At 42.0% G+C, this 23417-nt stretch overlaps 1 protein-coding gene across 3 annotated transcripts in view; it reads left to right on the top strand.

Moving 5' to 3' along the window:
• The window catches only part of ATG7 (autophagy related 7), a 279680-nt gene that overhangs the window by 96457 nt on the left and 159806 nt on the right, over nt 1–23417 (top strand). For all 3 annotated transcript variants that reach the window (XM_024211976.2, XM_024211978.2, XM_024211975.2), the window contains one exon: nt 12756–12878. In XM_024211976.2, the coding sequence (XP_024067744.1) occupies nt 12756–12878 (123 nt within the window). The remainder of the gene's footprint in view (nt 1–12755; nt 12879–23417) is intronic.

Raw genomic sequence — 23417 nt, 5'->3', positions numbered from 1 at the left:
ACCCCCTCAGGCTTGCACCTGGATTGCAGTCCTTTTCAGAAACTTAATTTTATGAATGAGATCATAAAAATAATATAATGTATGTATATAGGGATATGTGTGTGTTTGTGAGTGTGTACTCAAACTCACTCTCATCCATGTGCACAATACATAGTGGTGTGGTATGATGGTTTTATGGGCATGAATTTAGGATGACCACATTACAATGAGTGATGCAGTCATAAGTTATTTATGCAAGTCATCACTAGTGATTTCTGATAAACCTTTATATCACATCATGCATTTTTATATGCCCCCCACATGTTACAGTAACCAATTTTACAAATGTTTCAGTTCTTCAAGTACTTGCTCATGTCTATTCTACGTTAGGTGTGCGCATGCTGCATGCACTGTTGCCGGAAATTTTTCCCTCAGCAATATTCGTTGGTCTGGCTCAAGCGCCCCTGATGTCAAGCGCTCATGTGCCAGTATAAGGGGCACTACCGGTCCCACACCCTCTGAATTCCTTCTTATTGCCTGTGATGGTCACTGGAACAACTCCTCTTGCTTTGGCAAAGTGTTATTCAGTGGTTTCTCTTCAGCTTAGTTTATTAGTCTTAGTTTTAGTAGTAGTATAAATATTGTAAATAGTATTAGTGTAGATCAATCATAGAATATCAGGGTTGGAAGGGACCTCAGGAGGTCATCTAGTCCAACCCCTTGCTCAAAGCAGGACCAATCCCCAACTAAATCATCCCAGCCAGGGCTTTGTCAAGCCTGACCTTAAAAACCTCTAAGTAGATAGTTAGACCCTTTAACATAGAGGGGCTCCCTTCACCCCTGGGGCTAGGCACTCCCTGGGCTTCAAACCCTGTGCCTCCTGCGGCAAGCCTGTGCTGGTGAGTGACCCACACTCTAGTTGTCTGAAGTGTCTGGGAGAGGCTCATGTAGAAGTGTTGTGATATCTGTTGGGACTTCAAGCCTCTTACAGAGAAAGACAGGGAGGTTAGACGAAGGGCTATCCTAATGTAAGCCGCACTTAGCCTGGCGTCAGAGCCAAGCTGATCGAATCTGGCACTGAGCACTTCAACTTCGGTGCAAAGCGCCCCTCCAGCACCGTTTGTTTTTCAGCACTATTCTCCATCTCTGGTCCTGAGAAAAAAGGGTAAGAAGCAACAGTCCAAGAGGGACACTCCCCGATACCATGACAGCCTGGTTTTGCCTCAAACTTTTGGGTCACGTGGCCGTGTGCACTTATGCGGTACAGTCTAAGACTGAACATTTCCTGGGCCTCAGGCAAGTGCAATATTGGTGGGGAAGGAGGAAACACTTCTGTGGAGTTTGATTATTCTTGTAAAAGAGCCTTTTCAGGCTGATTGTGGCTTTGGGTGGGATAATGGATTTGGGGGGTGACAGATAAGTGGGTGCAATGTCATAAAAAGGATGATACATTATTTTTGATATAGTGACAGCCAGCTACTGCCCCTTAGGTGGAGCAGGGATTTTAGGTTATAATCACCTTGCACTCCTGCAATATTGCCAACCATAGGTGTTAAAAAATCATGAGTCAGGTCCCCCAAAATAGTGAGAGTGCCTTAAAAATAAAGAGATTTTTAAAAAGTAATCAAAGTTGGGTTCTTGTCTTATGGATTTTGAGCCCTTAGGGGTCAATTTTTCAAGCTTTTCTCCACAACTATGAGGGCAAGACACTAATGAAAACTCAGATCCTCACAAAATCTTGTGATTCTAGAAGCTGAGCCTTTAAGAAAAACTTCAACTATCAGAAGACTTGCAATAAAATTGAGTGTTCACAGCACTGCCTCTGCAAACTTAGATTTCTGTTCCCTAGAACCTGTGCCACAGGGAATTGGGTCCCTTGTCTTCAGTTCCTCTCCCACTTTTATATGCAGTGCACACTCAGGCAATAGCACAGTTCATGGCCATTCTAGTTCTCCATTGTACTTCCTGTTGCAACTGTAATTAGATAGGACTCTGGAGAGTTTAACTGGCAGGGCTCCTAAATGACTCTTGTTTTACATGCAGTCACTGAAATTGACGTGTCACTTCTCAGTGAGTTAACATGTATCGTAATTGTAAACATAATTCTATATTTGAAAACAGAGCATCACCGTACCTATTCTGGCTGGCTGACTTCCAGGTGCCTGCAAAACTTGCCAGTTTGTATAATTTTCTCTGACAAAATGTAACTTTCTGTGAGCTTCTTTTCTTGAAATGGTTAAACTTTTTTCTTTTTCTTTTTTGTAGGAGGGGTGGGAGACAGACAAAGGGGAGGAACAACAAAGGACCAGTACAAGTTCTTTACTCAAAACCAGTATCTGTTATTTAAAGCACAGCCTTAGAAGGTGACTTACAAACCCATATTTATGATTTAATAATGACTTTTAAAAATATAACTAATAAATCCATTATCAGTAGAAGTAATCTCACATTTTATTTTCCCTGAAGCTTTTAATATACCATTGTTTCAGGCTTTGCAGCTGTATTGTTAATTTTTAAAAAAGCTTAAACATCACTAAAGATTAAAAAATGATGTGGTAAAAATGAACATCTAAACTTGAGCCAGTTTGTGCATCAGTGGTAGGCAATTAAAATCAGCAGCTTGTATTTCATATTTTTACTTAACCATATGGTAAATATGATTATATGATGTAGTCCTAGAGACAGAGATTCTCTTATTGAAGCTCTTTCTATCCAAGAGTTCAGACTTCTTTGTGGAGCAGACTGTTAAAAGCATCTAACACCACAGTTATACATCTGTTTTGCATTTCAAAACAAGCTCTTTTACACTAAATCCCCTATATTATTCCCCTATCATCAGATTCAATTCTTTTACTTTAGTAAACAGACTGGAATAAAAAGGGCTGCTAATAAAATGTATCAGTTACAAAAATAGTTTCAGTACTAGACTAATTAACCCTGGTGGTTATGCACATCCACAACATCTTTTATTCGATTTAAGAGCCATCACGCTCTCATATGAGCTCATATGAGGCCAAAACTCTGCAAAGTGAAGACTGGAAGGGAGGGTGTCTCATCAGCCTAGGAGAAAAGCTACAATCATCAAAGACACATGCAGATGCATTAGAAAGGGAAATTATTTTGAAAGGTGGTGGATCACTCTAACTCTGATAGTGGAATGGATGTGGAGTGCAGAGAAGCATATTACTTTGCTGGTCCCTCTTCTACAAAGGACTGAAGAGGGGCGTGCTGTGTGGGAAAGAAATCAGGGAAGAAATACAAGAAGAAAGGAGGAGGTGATGGGATAGTTCCATAGTTTCGCAGTAGCTCACATTGGTGAGCAGGAGAATATGGTCTTCGTTTTGGTTGGTTGGTTGAGTGTGCAAAAGTACCTATAAGGGAAGATTGACAAAATTGGGTTTGTTTAGTCTGGAGAAGAGAAAACTGAGAGGGGACATGCTAACAGTTTTCAAGTACATAAAACGTTGTTACAAGGAGGAGGGAGAAAAATTATTCTCCTTAACCTCTGAGGATAGGACATGAAGCAATGGGCTTAAATTGCAACAAGAGAGGTTTAGGTTATACATCAGAAAAAACTTCCTGTCAGGGTGGTTAAGCACTGGAATAAATTGCTTAGGGAGGTTGTGGAATCTGCATCATTGGATATTTTTAAGAGCAGGTTAGACAAACACTGTCAGGGATGGTCTAGATCAGTGCTCTCCAAAGTGGGGTGCGCAAGAGGATCCTTGGTGGTGCGCGGCAGGAGGAGTGCTTTTCTTTGTGGGTTTTTTTTTTTTTTTTTGTGCTTTGGCGCGGCAGGGGGTGCATGCTCAAAAAAATTTTACTGATAGGGGTGCGCGATCAAAAAAGTTTGGAGACCACTGGTCTAGATAATACTTAGTCCTGCCATAAATGTAGGGGACTGAGTTAGATGACCTCTCAAGGTCCCTTCCAGTCCTACGATTCAATGATTAGCCACAGAATACTCACAGTATTACCAGGCCTGCTGTTCCCAAAGGAACAGTACCCACCAGCTTGTAAGAGTCAACTCAGTATCATCATTTTGCTTAACACCAGAGCACTCACATGTATTTATAGTGAAAACAAGTATAAGTTTATTATCAAAGAATGTAAGTGATAGTGAGAAAGAATAATGGAAACAAATGGTTACATATAAAACAAAATCATAACATGCTTTCTAGAGACTAAACTTGACTAAGCAAACAACGTGGAGTAGAGTGGAAGAATTATTTCCTGTGTCTTGCTTACCACACTCCTGCTAATACACCCCAAAATGTTTTCTTTGCAGCAGCAAACAAAATGATTTTTTTTTTTTTTGCAACAGTGACTAATATTTAGCTTGTGTTCCATTATGACCCCCAGATCCCTTTCTGCAGTACTCCTTCTTAGGCAGTCATTTCCCATTTTCTACGTGTGCAACTGATTGTTCCTTCCTAAGTGGAGTACATTGCATTTGTCCTTATTGAATTCTAGACTATTTTCTTCAGACCATTTCTCCAGTTTGTCCAGATCGTTTTGAATTTTAATGCTATCCTCCAAAGCAGTTGCAACCCCTCCCAGCTTGGTATCATCCGCAAACTTTATGTGTACTCTCTGTCATTATCTAAATCATTGATGAAGATATTGGACAGAACAGACCCAGAACTGATCCCTATGGGACCCCACTCAATATGCCCATCCAGCTTGACTGTGAATTACTGATGATTACTCTCCGGGAATGGTTTTCCAACCAGTTATGCACCCACCTTATAAATAGCTCCGTCTAGGTTATATTTCCCTAGTTTGTTTATTAGGTCATGCAAGATGGTATCAAAAGCTTCACTAAAGTCAAGATATACCCCATCTACCGCTTCCCTCCTGTCTACAAGGCTTGTTACCCTGTCAAAGAAAGCTATTAGATTGGTTTAACACGATTTGTTCTTGACAAATCCATGCTGACTGTTACTTATCACCATATTATCATCTAGGTGTTCGTTGATTGTTTAATTATTTGCTCCATTATCTTTCTGGGTACTGAAATTAAGCTGACTGGTCTGTGATTCCCCGGGTTGTCCTTATTCCCCTTTTAATAGATGGGCACTATATTTGCTGTTTTCCAGTGCTCTGGAATCTCGCCTATCTTCCATAGCTTTTCAAAGATAATTGCTGATGGCTCAGATATCGCCTCAGTCAGCTCCTTGAGTATTCGAAGATGTATTTCATCAGGCCCTGGTGACTTGAAGACATCTAACTTGTCAAAGTAATTTTGAACTTGTTCTTTCCCTATTTTAGCCTCTGATCTTACCTCAGTTTCACCGGCATTCACTATGTTAGACATCCAATCACTACTAACCTTTTTGGTGAAAAATAAAACAGTCATTTAGCACTTCTGCCATTTCCACATTTTCTGTTATTGTTTCCCCCCCATCATTGAGTAATGGGCCTACTTTGTCCCTTGGTCTTCCTCTTGCTTCTAATATATTCGTAGAATTTTTTCTTGTTACCCTTTATATATCTAGCTAGTTTAATCTCGTTTTGTGCCTTGGCCTTTCTAATTTTGTCTAATGGTCTGCATACTGCAGCATAGGTGCTGGAACAATTTTTATAGTGAGGGTGCTGAGAGCCATTGAACCAAACTGCAAACTCTGTATATAATGGAAACCATTCCAAGCCAGGGGGTGCGGCAGCACCACCAGCACACCTAGTTCTAGCACCTATGAACTGCAGGGAATGCTCTGAGGACTCAGGGATTGGTCTGTGCCTATAACTTCCTGTACAGAGAGCAGGGCCTGCAGAGGCATGGAAGATAGTGCTTATGTTGCCAGAGGCTGCTGATTTCAGGGAGTGGATGCACCTCATCACCACCTGCTGTGTCTCTCAACCCTGAGTATCCCTGGTGAGCGTCACAGTAATATATTTTAATAGATAAGTGTATATGTACATCTACGCTATATAGAAGATGGCTTTGATAATACCATATCTCAAATATTTGTCCTCCAGTAAAAGCCCTGTTCAGACCAATCATCCTGATGTCCTGAGAACTGTATTAGCAGCAAAGAAAATAATTCTAGTGAACCAGAAAAGCAAAACCACACCAACCATAGAATTTAGGATTCCTGCCCTTTGGGACATGGCTAAACAGGAGAGAATTCCCTTTGTGCGCAACAACAAATTGGGCACTTATTTAATCTGGAAATGCTTTTTGGAAATTATGTTGTGATTAGCTGATGTCTGATTTATTCCTGACTACCTGCAGAGTATGCTTGTGTGGTCTATTGGCATGGGAGTTTGGGATGAATAATCTTCCTCAGTCTGTCTTCTACTTCCTTATTATGTTCTATAGCTACAAATGCAACTGATGCTTCCACCTGAGAGTTTGGGATATCTGCTAATAAGGATAACATGTCATCATTGCATTTCTGTAGTACAGTGTATGTTGATCAGATATTGATGCTATGTCAAATACCAGTTGCTACTATTTCTCCCTTTTATAGTTTAATGTTTACTTATTTATTTTTAGTTCAGAAAATTGATACAATTTTTAATTATAAAGGCCCTCTTGTGGTGATGAAATTTAAGGTTGCTTTGTGGATAAAATCAGTCTGATTCAAACCTCAGCTAACTGTATCTGAGGAGGAAGAACAATATTTGGAAGGGACAAATGCTAAGTCTTCCATGTTTGAGCTCAACCCAGTGTCTGGATGTGCTGGGAGAACTTCATGCCGTAATTTTTGCTTTGGGTCTTTTGTCCTTCCTGACTGGCAAAGGCAAGTGGGTGGGAATTATAGAATCTTTAGTGGTGGAAACTGTCAGTGACACCTTTGAAGAGTGTATGCAGTGTTGGTCTCAGGATACTAGAGACACAAGGTGGGTAAGCTAATATGTTGGACCGACTTTTGTTGGCGAGAGAGAAAAGTTTTTGAACTTAAACAGAATTCCTCTTCAGGTAAAGACGGAGTGCCATTTGCACTAGAGAAAGCATGTGCTTGAGCTCTGTATCTCCTGATGCTGACAAGATAGCCAGTATTGACCACTATCTAATCGTCCATATTTGGTTAAGTTTAGGGAAAAGTTTGTGGTAAGAGAACTCTGTGTACCTGGATACCTCTGACTTCCTAGTTTCTTATCAGTTGTGGTTCTGACCTGGGTACAGAATAGAGACCACACTTGTAACGTTGATTGATGGTCATCTTCTGGTGATGGATAAAGATCGGAAGTTGAATTATTATGTTTTTGACACTGTGTGTCAAGAGGTGGTCAGTGTCTTGTTTCTGGCTGAAGTGGATAAGGCTGCTCTTCCATGGCTTTGTTCTTTTCTCTCAGAGAGCTCCCAGAGAACAATGTTGGGTGATAGCTCTTCAGCTTGGAGGTTTCTCTCTTGTGGAGTACCAACAGGTTCTGCATTGTCATCCCTCCTAATCAATGTGTAGATGAAACTGTTAGCAGAGTTAATAAGGAGGTGCGTTTTTATTTAGTGAGCAATGCAAGTTTTGTTCCTCTCTTGCTTCGGTTCAGCTAGTACTAAGGGTGGGTAATTGTCAGAGTCTATTTAAAATTAATTATATTTTAAGAGTTTTAAAGAATGACCAGAGCTTGGGATGGGCACTCTTTCATGTGGTAGTTATAAATTGAATAAATAAATATGGGCTGAGAATTTCAGGTGGAGTTTAAGGTGTTGACATTGACCTATAAATAAATCCCTAAATGGTCTAGGTCTATCCTACCAGAGAAACCATTTTTCTTCCTTTGTGTGATGCTACTACTGTTGAGATCAGTAGACATGGAGTTGCTGCAAGGATATTCTCCATGATAGGTTCCTTGACTTACCAGTTTCTTTTGGTCCTGTGCCTTGGGTTGTGGAACTTACATGGACTCTATTCTTAGTTTGGTCCAAGATAAAGTTTAGTTTTCTGTTTGTAAGACTAGAAATATGCCTGTAGTCAATGAACTATTCAACTTAAAACATATTTTATTGTTAGCTCTTTTTTGGTTTTGTTGTTCAAAATCTTGGGACCTGTTACATGAATCATAGAATTATAGGACTTGAAGGGACCTTGAGAGGTCATCTAATCCAGTCCCCTGCACTCATGGCAGGACTAAGTATTATCTAGACCATCCCTGACAGGTGTTTGGAGATTTTTAAGAGCAAGTTAAACAATGATGGAGATTCTGCAACCTCCCTAGGCAATTTATTCCAGTGCTTAACCACCCTGAAAAGTTAGGAAATTTTTCCTAATGTCCAACCTAAACCTCCTTTGCTGCAATTTAAGCCTATTGCTTCTTGTCCTATCCGCAGAGGTTAAGAAGAACAATTCTTCTCTCTCCTCCTTGTAACAACCTTTTATGTACTTGAAAATTGTTAGCATGTCCCCTCTCGGTCTTCTCTTTTCCAGACTAAACAAATCCAATTTTTTCAATCTTCCCTCGTCAGTCATGTTTTCTAGACCGTTAATCATTTTTGTTGCTCTTCTCTGGACTTTCTCCAATTTGTCCACATCTTTCCTTAAATGTGGCACCAGAACTGGATACAATACTCCAGTTGAGGCCTAATCAGTGCGGAGTAGAGTGGAAGAATTGCTTCTCATTTCTTGCTTACAGCACTCCTGCTAATACATCCTAGAATGGTGTTTGCTTTTTTTGCAATAGTGTTACACTGTTGATTCATATTTAGCTTGTGGTCCACTATGACCCCCAGATCCCTTTCCGCAGTTCTCCTTCCTAGGCAGTCATTTCCCATTCTGTATGTGTGCAACTGATTGTTCCTTTCTAAGTGGAGTACTTTGCATTTGTTCTTATTGAATTTCATCTTATTTACTTCAGACCATTTCTCCAGTTTGTCCAGATCACTTTGAATTTTAATGCTATCCTCCAAAGCAGTTGCAACCCCTCCCAGCTTGGTTTTGTTCACGAACTTTATAAGTGTACTCTCTATGCCATTATCTAAATAATTGATGAAGATATTGAACAGAAGTGGACCGAGAACTGATCCCTGTGGGACCCCACTTGTTTTGCCCTTTCAGCATGACTGTAAACCACTGATAACTACTCTCTGGGAATGGTTTTCCAGCCAGTTATGCACCCACATTATAGTAGTTCCATCTAGGTTGCATTTCCCTAGTTTGTTTATGAGAACGTCATGTGAGACAGTATCAAAAGCTTTACTACAGTTAAGATATACCACGTCTACCGCTTCCCCCCCATCCACAAGGCTTGTAGAAGTGTGTTCTAGAAGCAATGTCTGTCTAGGTTGATATTATAGATTTTCAAGACACTGACACTGTACTATCATGTTTGCCTTCCTAACCTAAATATACCATTGTAAGATCATGTGAAGCCAGCAACATGTTCACATGAAAGTGTGTATGTATAACAGAATTGAATTTCAACTCTAGAAAAATATAGTTTAAGATCAATTTATAGCAATAGGAGATTTGGTCATAATAGTATAATATTCATATGCAATTTAAATAGGTTATGTTACAATTTAACAGACCCCAAAATAATATACCCCAAGCTCATAGTTTTATGAATTAACATACCTTATTTTATTAATATTCATATTTTATGAACATACCTTTTTTTAAAAGTACATTTAATTGGAATTTCCATACTGATCACATTACAAAGAAGCATTACAACAACATACAAAAAAATTCCTCCACTTCCAGGTCATCCATCCAAAACAAATACTGTGCACTGAAAATGTCAGTGCAATCATGCAAGCTGCTCATTTGCAAGTACACATAATGCAAACATAAGTATTCATGCACAGCTATTGTGGCAAATATAGAAAGGCTTAGAGGCATACTTGAAATAAAGCAGGGCAGTTTGTATACAGAACTCTGGCTGCTGAAGGAATGATACTTGGCCCACGAGGGAAGCAGCAGCAGGAAAGGTTCAAATCTGAGTTGAGTCACAATTCTTGGGAATTTAGGAGATGGGCATTTGGCTAGAATCTAGTGTTGTCTGGGTTTAGGAGGGTAGAATGAAACAGAACTTGGGAGAGGGAAATTGGGCTGGTGCTGTATTTCACTGGGGGCAAGAGGAAGCAGCAGGGGGACAAGGATTGTACCAGGGATTTGACATGTGTAACTACTTGTTTATAGCTTCCAAGTTGTTAGTATTAACAAAAGAAAATACACGATTTAAAAACTGATTGAACCTTTGAGAGTATCCTTTCATTAATACTTGGTCACTTGAGCCTGTATTACCTTTTTTCCACTTCCTTAGCATTTGATTATCCAAAAGTAGTGTACATCCTTCAAATTTTAACTGTGGGCAAGGACCAATATATTATGTTATCATCTGCTTTGTATTTGACATGCTTCTAATATTTCAGGATAATGCTACAGTGTATGCCAAGTGGACTGTGTGTTGCTGTTACATACCATGCATATAATCTGGCCTACATCATTAAAGAGATGTCATATAAACTCTGTATTGTGGTTCCAACAAAGTAAATTAATAACACCACATATCGGATAATGATGATAACTCTGCAGACTACATGCAGGCCTAACTCTGAACACAGTCCAAGTTTATAAATTGACTTCTATATGCAGTGTTTCACGAAGAGCCAGATGCAAGAAACTGCTGCACATCTGGTTGCTTTTAATAGACTTTTGGAACGGAGAGTAGTCATTAAAATATATATATTTTGAAAAGGTATTGCAGTATATGCTAGATAATGGCACATCTCAAATGGAAGGCTGTTTCCCAATTCTCTACATATATATTGTGTGCACTTAGCTAAGGGTGGTGTTTTCATTTCTAAGGAGTGAATTTTAAAAATATCATTATGTAAGAAAGTTTGTCTTCTTACTCAGATTAACTTCTCACACAGACCTATGCACTAAAGAGAAAACGCATAAACCTGGTATGATGAAATACATCTCTGGAGTATTAATAACAGTTTCTCCAGATTTCCTACCCGAATATATAGTGCTATTAATGTCTCAGTGTTTAAATGTGTATGGCTTGATTTAAGAAGAGGCTTAATTCTTCATTCTGCCGTATCCATTTATTTGTCCTTCCTCAGATTAACGCTGTTAAGAGATTATTGATGTCAGCATTCAGAGATTTCCATTTCAAAAGTACCACCTCTAGAACTGTTTAACTCTTTGAATTTTGCAGAAGCTTTCCTCCTCTTTAATATAAAATATTTTTCATTCTTTCATAATTGTCTGTAATACATGGAAACCTAAGTATGCAGTAGCCAGGGCCGGCTCCAGGGTTTTGGCCGCCCCAAGCAGCCAAACAACCCCCCCCCCCAAAAAAAGCCGCGATCGCGATCTGAGGCGGCAATTCGGCGGGAGGTCCTTTGCTCCGAGCAGGAGTGAGAGACCATCCGCCGAATTGCCGCCGAACAGCTGGACGTGCCGCCCCTCTCCGAAGTGGCCGCCCCAAGCACCTGCTTGGTAAGCTGGTGCCTGGAGCCGGCCCTGGCAGTAGCTAATTGTGCTACTAAATGAACATCTAACAATAAGATTTGACTCAATATCCCAGACTCCTTAGCCAAATAAACTTCTAGTGCTGTCAGCTGAAAACTATTAGATTCCCCTGGGGCAGTTTGCTGGAAGTTCTAGAGAACCGTATGGGAAAGCCCTGTAGACGTATTCTGCTGCATCTCTAATGATGAATGCTGACAATTTGTGCAAGTTCCCACAATTTTCTGCTAGAGCAATTCAAGGCTCCTAGGCTTTTGAGGAGGGGCTGGACTAGAAAAGAATGAGGTTGTTGAAGAGGGGTAAGAGGTGATTTTGGTTAATTTTAAATGACTGGGCAAGAAGGACTTCATTTCTGAGTTGTAAATTTTTTTATAGTAAATATACTAGGAGCACTGAATGGATGCTTCATTTAAAATAAAACAAAATATAATCACTTACATTGAGTCTCACTTAGTTGAATCCACTTAGTGATTATTAAAGAGAGTACTAGCTGCAGCACTTCCAGCTTCTTTTGCAGTCCAGGGAGAATGAACTACTTCAGTTTTAGGGGAAGCTACCTACCTTCTGAAGCAGAGTGAATGTAATTAATAGGAATTAGCAGTACAGTTCCCAGCTGTTTCACCACAAAAACATTAAAAGGTGGAATATGAACAATACATAACAGGAGAATTTTTTTCCTAAACATTTCAGCTTTGCGGCATGCTCTTGGATCTTATCCAAAAGTGCTTAGCATTCTACTTAAGATGATGTGGTGATTGGGAGGACTTTTCAAAATGGACAGAAAAAAATATGCAATAGAAATTGTATATGCAATATATATATATATCACATATGGGAAGAAATAAAGGGGGGACAATATAGTAATTTTCTATAGTATGTGATTAAAAAGTCATACCATTAGGAAATTAAAAATCCTATGTAAAATAGATCTCTTGTCAAAGGAATGACATGTACACTCTGTGTTGCGATAGCTAAAAATTTTGTCCCAGTTGTACATGACGTACAAAACAGAACAAATAAAGTGTAATGGAGGTTTCCACCAGGTTCTACAGAATCTGCAAAATTTTTCTGCATGATTTTGGAGGAGAATACAACTTTTTTTATTGGCATTTTTTGTATTGGTAGTTCTGAAATGAAAGATTCTCTGCAGTGGTATGAAAATGTTTGCAGTACTGTCAATTCTTCTCCTCATCCCTACCCCACTGTGATTTTCTTCATTAGCCATTGCTCAATAATTGTATGGGTGTGCAAAAAGCTTACCCTTTATTTCATAGACTATATGTAGCAATGAGTAATAGTAAACCTTTTACATGTTGTATTTATTCCCTTTTCTGTCTGTTTACTTCACAGGTCCTTGACCAGTATGAGCGAGAGGGGTTTAATTTCCTTGCAAAAGTTTTTAATTCCTCACATTCCTTCTTAGAAGACCTAACAGGTCTGACTTTATTACATCAGGAAACTCAAGATGCTGAGGTAAGAAAATACACTTCAGACTTTAGAGACTAAACACATAATGGCAAAAGGTACCTCGTCCTTAATATTCAGCTTTATAAATATAGGAGCAAATGATTCACTGTTAGAATTGATCAGTGACATTTTGTTTACAAAATTATTTGTGTGTGTCACACTGTGCAGTGAGATAACAATATAACATCTTAGAGTTACAGGGTCATAAATATCACTGGAAGAGTGAGGTAACCAGTTCTTCTAAGAGCATAAGACCTACAGTACAGTATATATGTTCACAGCCAATTAGACTTCTGTTAGAGGAAAAATAACCACATTTCTCTGTGTTTTTGGGGAAGTTAATTGTAAGAAAAAGTAACTGTCTAGTGAGTAGTGTCAATGTGTGATCCTTCCTAAAGAAATCAGTTGTCTTTTAGGTCAATCCAACGTTAATTTCTATTTTGTTATGGGGGATGTGGAAAATGTGCCACTACCATCATAGTGAAAGAAAAAATGAGACACTTTCTGGCTTACTGGAAAATGCAGTGGATAAAGATATATAAAATCTTGACTGTGTGCCATTTAAAATCAGACAGATAAAAGTTCTGAACAGTGTTTTGTTTTGATGATTTGTGACCCTTTTGAAGCCTATAAATGTCTATATTGTTGTATATCTATAATTAATCTTGCAGTATGGTATAGTAATACCCCATGAATGTTTTTAAAGTTGGCTTTAAGAAGTGATTATTCAGTTATTGTAGCCTGCATAAAAGGTTTTAGCTGTTTCTTCAGCTGGAAATGTCTCATCAGTTTTGCTTAACAGGTTTGCTGGGATAATGATGACTTGACTCTTGGTCTCATGTTTTAACCTTTTAAAATAATTGTAACAGATACTGGAGACAAGAAACCACGTAATACCTGATGGTTTATTAAATCAGATTGTTAACCCCCCAGAAATCATTACTTGCAATGATAGGATCCAACAACGAAACAAGTACTATACAGTTTTTCAGATGCTACTTATTAGCACAATAGTGGTGATGCCTTGGTCTAATTGCCATACATCAGTGACTTTTTCAGTTTGCTTAGAAGACTGTGTTGTTCTAATGACCTAATTAAAGGGAATAATATTTGAACTGATTTATAATGTATCCTTTCACATTTATTAGTTCATGAGTATTATCTGCAAGTTTCAGAATGCATTCAGGTGTTTCCACTTGTCAATTTGTGGATATTCTATTATCTACAAAAATATATAGAGTGATACAGATTATTATGAAGTTGAGGCAGTTTACAACTTCATACATCTATAGCTACAATAATTTTCACTTAAATTGGGTGATTATTATAAAAGCAGAAAGTATCTGATTAAAATGTATGGGCAGCAGAGTAGATTACATGCATAAACATTTAATAATGTGGAGCATAACATGAACTATAACACTCAGATTTTAAAAACTGGTTTTTGTTATTGCATTTCAGAATAATTACATAATATCAATATTTTCTGGCATAAAGAACTAATAGCGTCTTCCAATAGAATGATTAATCCAAAAACTGTGATAGTATATTACATCAGTTGGGAATTGGTCCTGCTTTGAGCAGGGGGTTGGACTAGATGACCTCCTGAGGTCCCTTCCAACCTTGATAGTCTAAATTCTGTGCTTCTATGCAATAATTAAAGTAGTATTAATAATTTTTTATTTCAGTTAGTGAACTTTAAAAAGTCTCCTCCGTGCCTAATGTTGGCATGAAATATACAATTGTCTTACACAATTTAAAACAGACCCTTTTTTATTTGAGGGAAAAATCAAAAAACTGATTTAAAAAAATATTATTTGTGTACGTTTCTCTTCTAAGCAAAAGGAGGGACTCAGCATAGGCCACACCCTTAATTCTTACTCTGGACTGTTGCCTGGTATTTTGAATTCTTAAAAAATTCCTTTATTGGTGAGATTTTTTTAAAGTGTTATTTTACATTGATTGTTTCTATTTATCACATGATACTATCAGATCTTGAGCTCAGTTTAACCCTATTAATCTCATGAAGCCCTGGTCTACACTACGAGATTAGGTCGAATTTAGCAGCGTTAGGTTGATTTAACCCTGCACCCGTCCACACGACCAAGCCTGTTTTGTCGACTTAAAGGGCTCTTAAAATCGATTTCTGTATTCCTCTCCGGCGAGGGGTTTAGCGCTAAAATCGACCTTGCTGGGTCAAATTTGGGGTAGTGTGGACACAATTCGACGGTATTGGCCTCCCGGAGCTATCCCCAGAGTGCTCCATTGTGACCGCTCTGGACAGCATCTCAACTCAGATGCGCTGGCCAGGTAGACAGGAAAAGCCCCGGGAACTTTTGAATTTCATTTCCTGTTTGGCCAGTGTGGCGAGCGGATCAGCACAGGTGACCATGCAGAGCTCATCAGCAGAGGTGACCATGGAGTCCCAGAATCGTAAAAGAGCTCCAGCATGGCCCGAACGGGAGGTACTGGATCTGATCACTGTTTGGGGAGAAGAATCCATGCAGGCAGAACTCCGTTCCAAAAGACGAAATGCCAATATATTTGCCAAAATCTCCAAGGGCGTGATGGACAGAGGCTACAACACGGACACACAGCAGTGCCGCATGAAAGTTAAGGACCTGAAGCAAGCCTACCAAGAAACAAAGGATGCAAACAGTCGCTCCGGGTCAGAGCCTCATACATGCCGGTTTTAGGATGAGCTGCATGCAATTATGGGGGTGGCCCCTACCACTACCCCACCACTGTCTGTGGACACCTGCAAAGGAGGAGTCTCATGCAACAGGGATGAGGAGTTTGAAGATGAGGAGGTGGTTGAGGATAGCATAGCGCACAGCAGGCAAGCGGAGAATCCCTTCTCCCCGGCAGCCAGGAACTGTTCATCACCCTGGAGCTGATACCCTCCCAACCCTCCCAAGGCGGGCTCCCAGACCATAAAGCCGGAGAAGGAACTTCTGGTGAGTGTACCTTTGAAAATATAATACAGGGTTTAAAAGCAAGGGTGTTTAATGATTAATTTACCATGCCAGGCCAGTAGCAAGTAGTCTGGAATCATTGCAGAACAAAACCTTGCAGCAAATGGGTCCGGGCTTTGGCTGTTTGCCTTTGGCTGAAAATAAATCATCCCTGCTGTTAGCCACGCGGTGGGGGGAGTCCCATTCATGGCTGACCGGGATCTTCCCTGATACTAGCCACGTGGGGGTTGGGGGTGGCGATCATCCCAGAGAATTGGGTGGGGGGGATTGGATTGTGCTGCACATTCACCCTAAAACCGCAGCCCCGCCTTTTAAATGGCCAACCCAACGGGCTTTGCTTGGTATGGGAAAGGAGGGTGCTGCTGTTTGAAACCGTTCCCACATGTTATGAAGGTTGAAGAAGCCGAAACCCTTTGCCTTACCATTGCTGCCTGCAAGCCAAATTCTATTGCCCAGCCGAGCGTGTGTGATGTCTCACACCAAACCGGCAGGCACTCAATATAAGAGGCAAAATGCGACCTTGTAGCAAAAGCACATATGCTATGTAATGTGAATCACTTGATTCAGTGTGAAATAGTCTTCCCTTTGTTCTCTAAAATGTATCTTTTAAAATACTACTCTCCCTTTTTTCCTCCCGCAGCCGCAAATGTTTCTACGCTCCCCCTATCATTTCCGTCCCAGAGACTAGCGCAGATTAGAAGGCAAAAAACCCACACTCGTGACGAGATGTTCTCAGAGCTCGTGCAGTCCTCCTGCACTGAAAGAGCTCAGCAGAATGCGTGGAGGCAAACAATGGCAGAGTCCAGGAAAGCGTTAAATGAACGCAATGAGAGAAGGGAGGAGCAGGCTGAGAAGAGGCAGGATGCAATTCTGAGGCTAATGGGGGAGCAAACTGACATGCTCAGGCATCTGGTGGAGATGCAGGAAAGGCAGCAGGAGCACAGACCGCTGCTGCAGCCCCTGTATAACTGCCTGCCCTCCTCCCCAAGTTCCATATCCTCCTCACCCAGATGCCCAAGAAGGTAGGGAGCAGGCTACGGGGACCCAGCCACTCCACCCCAGAGGATTGCCCAAGCAACAGAAGGCTGGCATTCAATAAGTTTTGAACTGTAGTGTGGCCTTGTCCTTCCCTCCTCCCCTCATCCACCACCCCACCCGGTGCTTCCCTCCTCACCCACCCCTCCCGGGCTACCTTGCAAGTTTTCCCCCTATTTGTGTGATGAATTAATAAAGAATGCATGATTTTGAAACAATCATGACTTCATTGCCTCTGAAAGCAGTGATCGAAGGGAGGAGGTCGGTTGGCTTACAGGGAAGTAGAGTCAACCAAGGAGAAACAAACAGAACTGTCACACTGTAGCTTGGCCAGTCATGAAACTGGTTTTCAAAGCTTCTCTGATGCGCAGCGCGCCCTGCTGTGCTTTTCCAACCGCCCTGGTGTCGGGCTGCGCGTAATCAGCGGGCAAGCGATTTGCCTCAACCTCCCACCCCGCCATAAACGTCTCCCCCTTACTCTCACAGATATTGTGGAGCACACAGCAAACAGTAATAACGATGGGAATATTGGTTTCGCTAAGCTCTAACCCAGTCAGTAAACTGCACCAGCGTGCTTTTAAACGTCCAAATGCACATTCTACCACCATTCTGCACTTGTTCAGCCTATAGTTGAACAGCTCCTGACTACTGTCCAGGGTGCCTGTGTATGGCTTCATGAGCCATGGCATTAAGGGGTAGGCTGGGTCCCCAAGGATAACTATAGGCATTTCAACATCCCCAACAGTAATTTTCTGGTCTGGGAAGTAAGTTCCTTCCTGCAGCTGTTCAAACAGACCAGAGTTCTTGAAGATGCGAGCATCATGCACCTTTCCTGGCCATCCCATGTTGATGTCGGTGAAACGTCCCTTGTGATCCACCAGTGCTTGCCGCACCATTGAAAAGTACCCCATGTGGTTTACATACTGGCTGCCAAGGTGGTCCGGTCCCAAGATAGGGATGTGCGTTCCGTCTATCGCCCCACCACAGTTAGGGAACCCCATTGCAGCAAAGCCATCCACTATGACCTGCACATTTCCCAGAGTCACTACCCTTCATATCACCAGGTCTTTCATTGCCCTGGCAACTTGGATCACAGCAGCCCCCACAGTAGATTTGCCCACTCCAAAGTGATTCCCGACTGACGGGTAGCTGTCTGGCGTTGCAAGCTTCCACAGGGGTATTGCCACTCCCTTGTGAACTGTGAGGGCTGCTCTCATCTTGGTATTTTTGCGCTTCAGGGCAGGCGAAAGCAAGTCACAAAGTTCCATGAAAGTGCCCTTACGCATGCGAAAGTTTCACAGCCACTGGGAATCATCCCAGACCTGCAACACGATGCGGTCCCACCAGTCTGTGCTTGTTTCCCGGGCCCAGAATTGGCGTTCCATGGCATGAACCTGCCCCATTACCACCATGATGTCCAAATTGCCAGGGCCCGTGCTTTGAGAGAAGTCTGTGTCCATGTCCTCATCACTATCGTGATCGCGCTGTTGTCGCCTTCTCGCCTGCTTTTGCAGGTTCTGCACATACCGCAGGATAATGCGCGAGGTGTTTACAACGCTCACAGCAGCAGCTGTGAGCTGAGCGGGCTCCATGCTTGCCGTGGTATGGCGTCTGCAGGAGAGCAGAGTTGCAGCGGAAGCAGTGGAGGACGATGGTTAGCACCGCGCACATTTCCCGAGGAAGAACACACGTACCCAGGAGCCCATGAGAGACAACAATGAGAAATTTGCTATCGAGGAAATAGCAGCAGAGCAGAGTTGCAGCGGAAGTGGTGTATGACGATGGTTTGCAGACCTACTGCACTGTCTGCTGCCAGTAGCACCCAGGACACAACAGCGGCGGTGTTGGTGAGCTGAGCTGAGCGGGCTACACCCTTGCCGTGGTATGGCGTCTGCGTGGAAAAAAGGCGCTAAACGATTATCTGCCGTTGCTTTCACGGAGGGAGGGGAGACTGACGACATGTACCCAAAACCACCCGTGACAGTGTTTTTGCCCCATCAGGCATTGGGAGCTGAACCCAGAATTCCAGTGGGCAGTGGAGACCGCGGGAACTGTGGGATAGCTACTCACAGTGCACCGCTCCGTAAGTCGATGCTAGCCACAGTAGTGAGGACACACTCTGCCGACTTAATGCGCTTAGTGTGGACATACGCAATCGACTGTATAAAATCGATTTCTAAAAATCGACTTCTATAAAATCGACCTAATTTCGTAGTGTAGACATACCCGAAGAATCATGACTGAAACCTGTTTTCCAGTTTGCTTATATTGTCCTCATATTTGCTGTAGAAACCTTGCAGTTCAGAATGGAAGAATCTTAGCATTATGGTTTTGCCCATACTTCAGTACAGATATCATTTGTTCATGGGGAGCCAGTGTGATCTCAATGAACAATCCATTGCACTGCAGGAATTCCCATTGCTTACTGATTAGGGCCCAGATTATGCAAAGATTTATACATGTGCTTAACTTTGACATCAGTGGAATTACAGTATGTAAAGTTAAATTTATTAAACCTACAGTTCCATAAGATCCATTTTATATAGTAGGTACATTGAGGTTGCTGGCAGGAGAATTAGTCTAACCCATAAACAACATCTGCAAACTTTCACATCATAATCAGCCCAAGTACCACAGTACTGTACATGCAAATAAACTTTTCCTGATTACTTCCCTGCTCCTTTCGAGAGACAACAGAAATTCTTGGGTTAAATTAGAATTGCTAAACCTTGGAATAAATAAGCTCTCTCTATTTTATGAGAACCTCTGTGGCTTGTGGTGGTCAAAACTGTGTTTCTGTTACCCCAATGAAATCAGTGTGTTCATGAAAAACAGGGTTCAACCGGTTGAAAATTAGAAGGACTTAGAGCCTGTTTACCTGGAATAATAACTGCTAACACCTTTCTTTGATCTGTAATGCCTCCTATATTATAATGCTCTTTGTTGCATTTTTGCCATTGCTGACACTTTCATAATGATAAGATTGGATCTTTTCTCAGAGTACAAGGTTTTGTAAAAATTGCTTTACAGAATGTGCACAACTGAGTTTGTGTGCTACTATGTCTGTTAATGTTTTTTACCCTTAATGACCCACGTGTAGAAATTGTTTATCTGAGGTCAGTTTACTTGCACAATAAGGCCGATACAACTTATACTGGTGTTCTGGGGAGCATTGCCTGATGATTTTATGAGGCTCACTCAGGGGCATGGTTATTGCTGAGCTACCTTTTGGGGAGAATGTGCTATCCTAATCTTCATATGTGTTTACATGATTATTAAATGTAAATATTATTTTTAGATTGACTCCAGGTAGTCTTATATTTGATATGACTGTATGCAAGGCAAGACTAAACAAAAATTTTGTATATTGTAAGATGTGTGTTAGGGTTTTTTCCTGTGAGTTACAGAACTTAATTTACATAAATAGCTCCTCGCTTGTAACTATACATATATGATTGCTCCTGTTACAGGGCTGCTTATCTTCCAGCACTCATTAGACTTCTCATGGAAGTGTTGTTAGATACTGCACCTCTACCCCGATATAACGCGACCTGATATAACACGAATTCAGATATAACGCGGTAAAACAGTGCTCGGGGGGGGGGCTGGGCTGCGCACTCCGGTGGATCAAAGCAAGTTCGATATAACACGGTTTCACCTATAACGTGGTAAGATTTTTTGGCTCCCTAGGACAGTGTTATATCGAGGTAGAGGTGTATATGGTACTGGAGACCATAAAAATCAGCTTTTAATAACTAAAAAAGATTTTCCTTACTTCCTTTGGTAAAGTTAGTCCACTGCCACAGTTGCAACTGAGGATTAATGTATAAACAAGTTTGAAATTTTAATAGGAAATTGTTTTTGAGTTTTATGAGTGGACCAAAAATATTGTAATAATTTTCAAACTATGGATAAACAACCACTTTTTCCCCAAAGTCTCATCAGCTGATCTGCTGTTGTGACCTGCATTGGATGTGCCATGTTTGTCTTTCTCCCAGAGGTTAGAAGTGACTTCGTCTGTATAAAGTGCAAACTGGTCTCCATATTGGAAGAGAAGGTTAAAGGATTAGAGACACAAGTATCAACCTTGCGTTGCATCAGAGAAAATGAAGACTTTCTGGGCAGAAGTCAGCATTTGGTTCTGGAGGCACAACATGTCGAAGAATCAGAGAGGGCAGCGCAGAACGGGGAAGAAAATTGGCAGCATGTTGACCTCCAGAAGAAGAATGAGGAAAAGCCATGTATCCCCTATTCAGATAGAAGTAAGAAACCATTTTCAGGCTCTCTGCACAGGTACTACTGCGGAGAATGATTTTGAAGAGCCATCTGAGGGAATGGATCAGAAGGAGACCCCATCGACTAGACGGCATGAGATGCACTGTCCTAGGGACGGGGGTTCCACGACCACCACTTCCAAGAGGAGGAGACGGGTGGTGGTGGTCGGGGATTCCCTCCTAAGGGGGACAGAGTCATCCATCTGCCGACCAGACTGAGAGACTCGAGAAGTATGCTGCTTGCCTGGAGCTAGAATTCAGGATGTGACCGAGTGTCTGCCGAGACTGATCAAGGCCTCGGACCGCTACCCCTTCCTACTTCTCCACGTGGGCACCAATGATACTGCCAAGAATGACCTTGAGCAGGTCACTGCAGACTATGTGGCTCTGGGAAGAAGGATAAAAGAGTTTGAGGCGCAAGTGGTGTTCTCGTCCATTCTCCCTGTTGAAGGAAAAGGCCCAGATAGGGACCGTCAAATTGTAAAGGTAAATGCGTGGTTACGCAGGTAGTGTCGGAGAGAGGGATTTGGATTCCTCGACAATGGGATGTTGTTCTGGGATGAAGGATTGCTAGAAAGAGATGGGATCCACCTAACGAAGAGAGGGAAGAGTATCTTCGCAGGCAGACTTGCTAACCTAGTGAGGAGGGCTTTAAACTAGGTTCGCTAGGGGACGGTGACCTAAGCCCTGGGGGAAGTGGGATACCGGAAGGAAACACAATGGCGGGGGGGCTCCTGATTCATACTGAGGAAGCAGAGCAATCGGGGAGGGATAGCTCGGTGGTTTGAGCATTGGCCTGCTAAACCCAGGGTTGTGTGTTCAATCCTTGAGGGGGCCATTTAGGGAACTGGGGTAAAAATTTGTCTGGGGTTTGGTCTTTTAAAAAAAAAAAAAGGGGGGGGGGTAGCTCGGTGGTTTGAGCATTGGCCTGCTAAACCCAGGGTTGTGAGTTCAGTCCTTGAGGGGGCCATTTGGGGATTTAGGTGGGGATTGATCCTGCTTTGAGCAGGGGGTTGGACTAGATGACCTCCTGAGGTCCCTTCCAACCCTGATATTCTATGATTCTATGATCTTAGGTGCATGTACATGAACGCAAGAAGCCTGGGAAACAAGCAGGAAGAATTGGAAGTCCTGGCACAGTCAAAGAACTATGATGTGATTGGAATAACAGAGATTTGGTGGGGTAGCTCACATGACTGGAGCACTGTCATGGATGGGTATAAAAAGTTCAGGAAGGACAGGCAGGGGAGGAAAGGTGGAGGAGTTGCACTGTATGTAAGAGAGTGGTATGATTTCTCAGAGCGCCAGTATGAAACTGGAGAAAAGCCTGTTGAGAGTCTTTGGGTTAAGTTTAGAAGTGAGAGCAACAAGGGTGATGTCGTAGTGGGCATGTGCTACCGTACCAGGAGGATGAGGTAGACGAGGCTTTCTTTGGACAATTAACTGAAGTTTCCAGAACACAGGCCCTGGTTCTAATGGGGGACTTCGATCACACTGACATCTGCTGGGAGAGCAATACAACAGTGCACAGACAATACAGGAAGTTTTTGGAGAGTGTTGGGGACAACTTCCTGGTGCAACTACTGGAGGAACCAACCAGGGGCCGTTCTCCTCTTGACCTGCTGCTTACAAACAGGGAAGAATTGGTAGGGGAAGTAGGAGTGGGTCGCAGCCTGGGCAGCAGTGACCAGGAGATGGTTGAGTTCAGGATCCTCACAAAAGGAAGAAAGGAGAGTAGCAAAATACGGACCCTAGACTTCAGAAAAGCAGACTTTGACTCCCTTAGGGAACTGATGGAGGAGGAGGAGGAAGGTGATTAGGAACAGTCAACATGGATTCACCAAGGGCAAGTCATGCCTGACCAACCTGATTGCCTTCTATGATGAGATAACGGGCTCTGTGGATATGGGGAAAGCAGTGGACATGATATATCTTGACTTTAGCAAAGCTTTTGATACGGTCTCCCACAGTATTCTTGCCAGCAAGTTAAAAAAGTATGGATTGGATGAATGGACTATAAAGTGGATAGAAAGCTGGCTAGATGGTCGGGCTCAATGAGTAGTGATCAACGGCTCGATGTCTGGTTGGCAGCCGGTATCAAGCGGAGTGCCCCAAGGGTTGGTCTTGGGGCCAGTTTTGTTCAACATCTTTATTAATGATCTGGATGATGGGATGGATTGCACCCTCAGCAAGTTCGCAGATGACACTAAGCTGGGGGGAGAGGTAGATACACTGGAGGGTAGGGATATGGTCCAGAGTAA

Source organism: Terrapene carolina, unplaced genomic scaffold, assembly GCF_002925995.2.
Source record: "Terrapene carolina triunguis isolate 2854851 unplaced genomic scaffold, T_m_triunguis-2.0 Scaffold232, whole genome shotgun sequence".
Taxonomy (NCBI): domain Eukaryota; kingdom Metazoa; phylum Chordata; order Testudines; family Emydidae; genus Terrapene; species Terrapene triunguis.
This window is presented reverse-complemented; position numbering and strand designations above follow the sequence as displayed.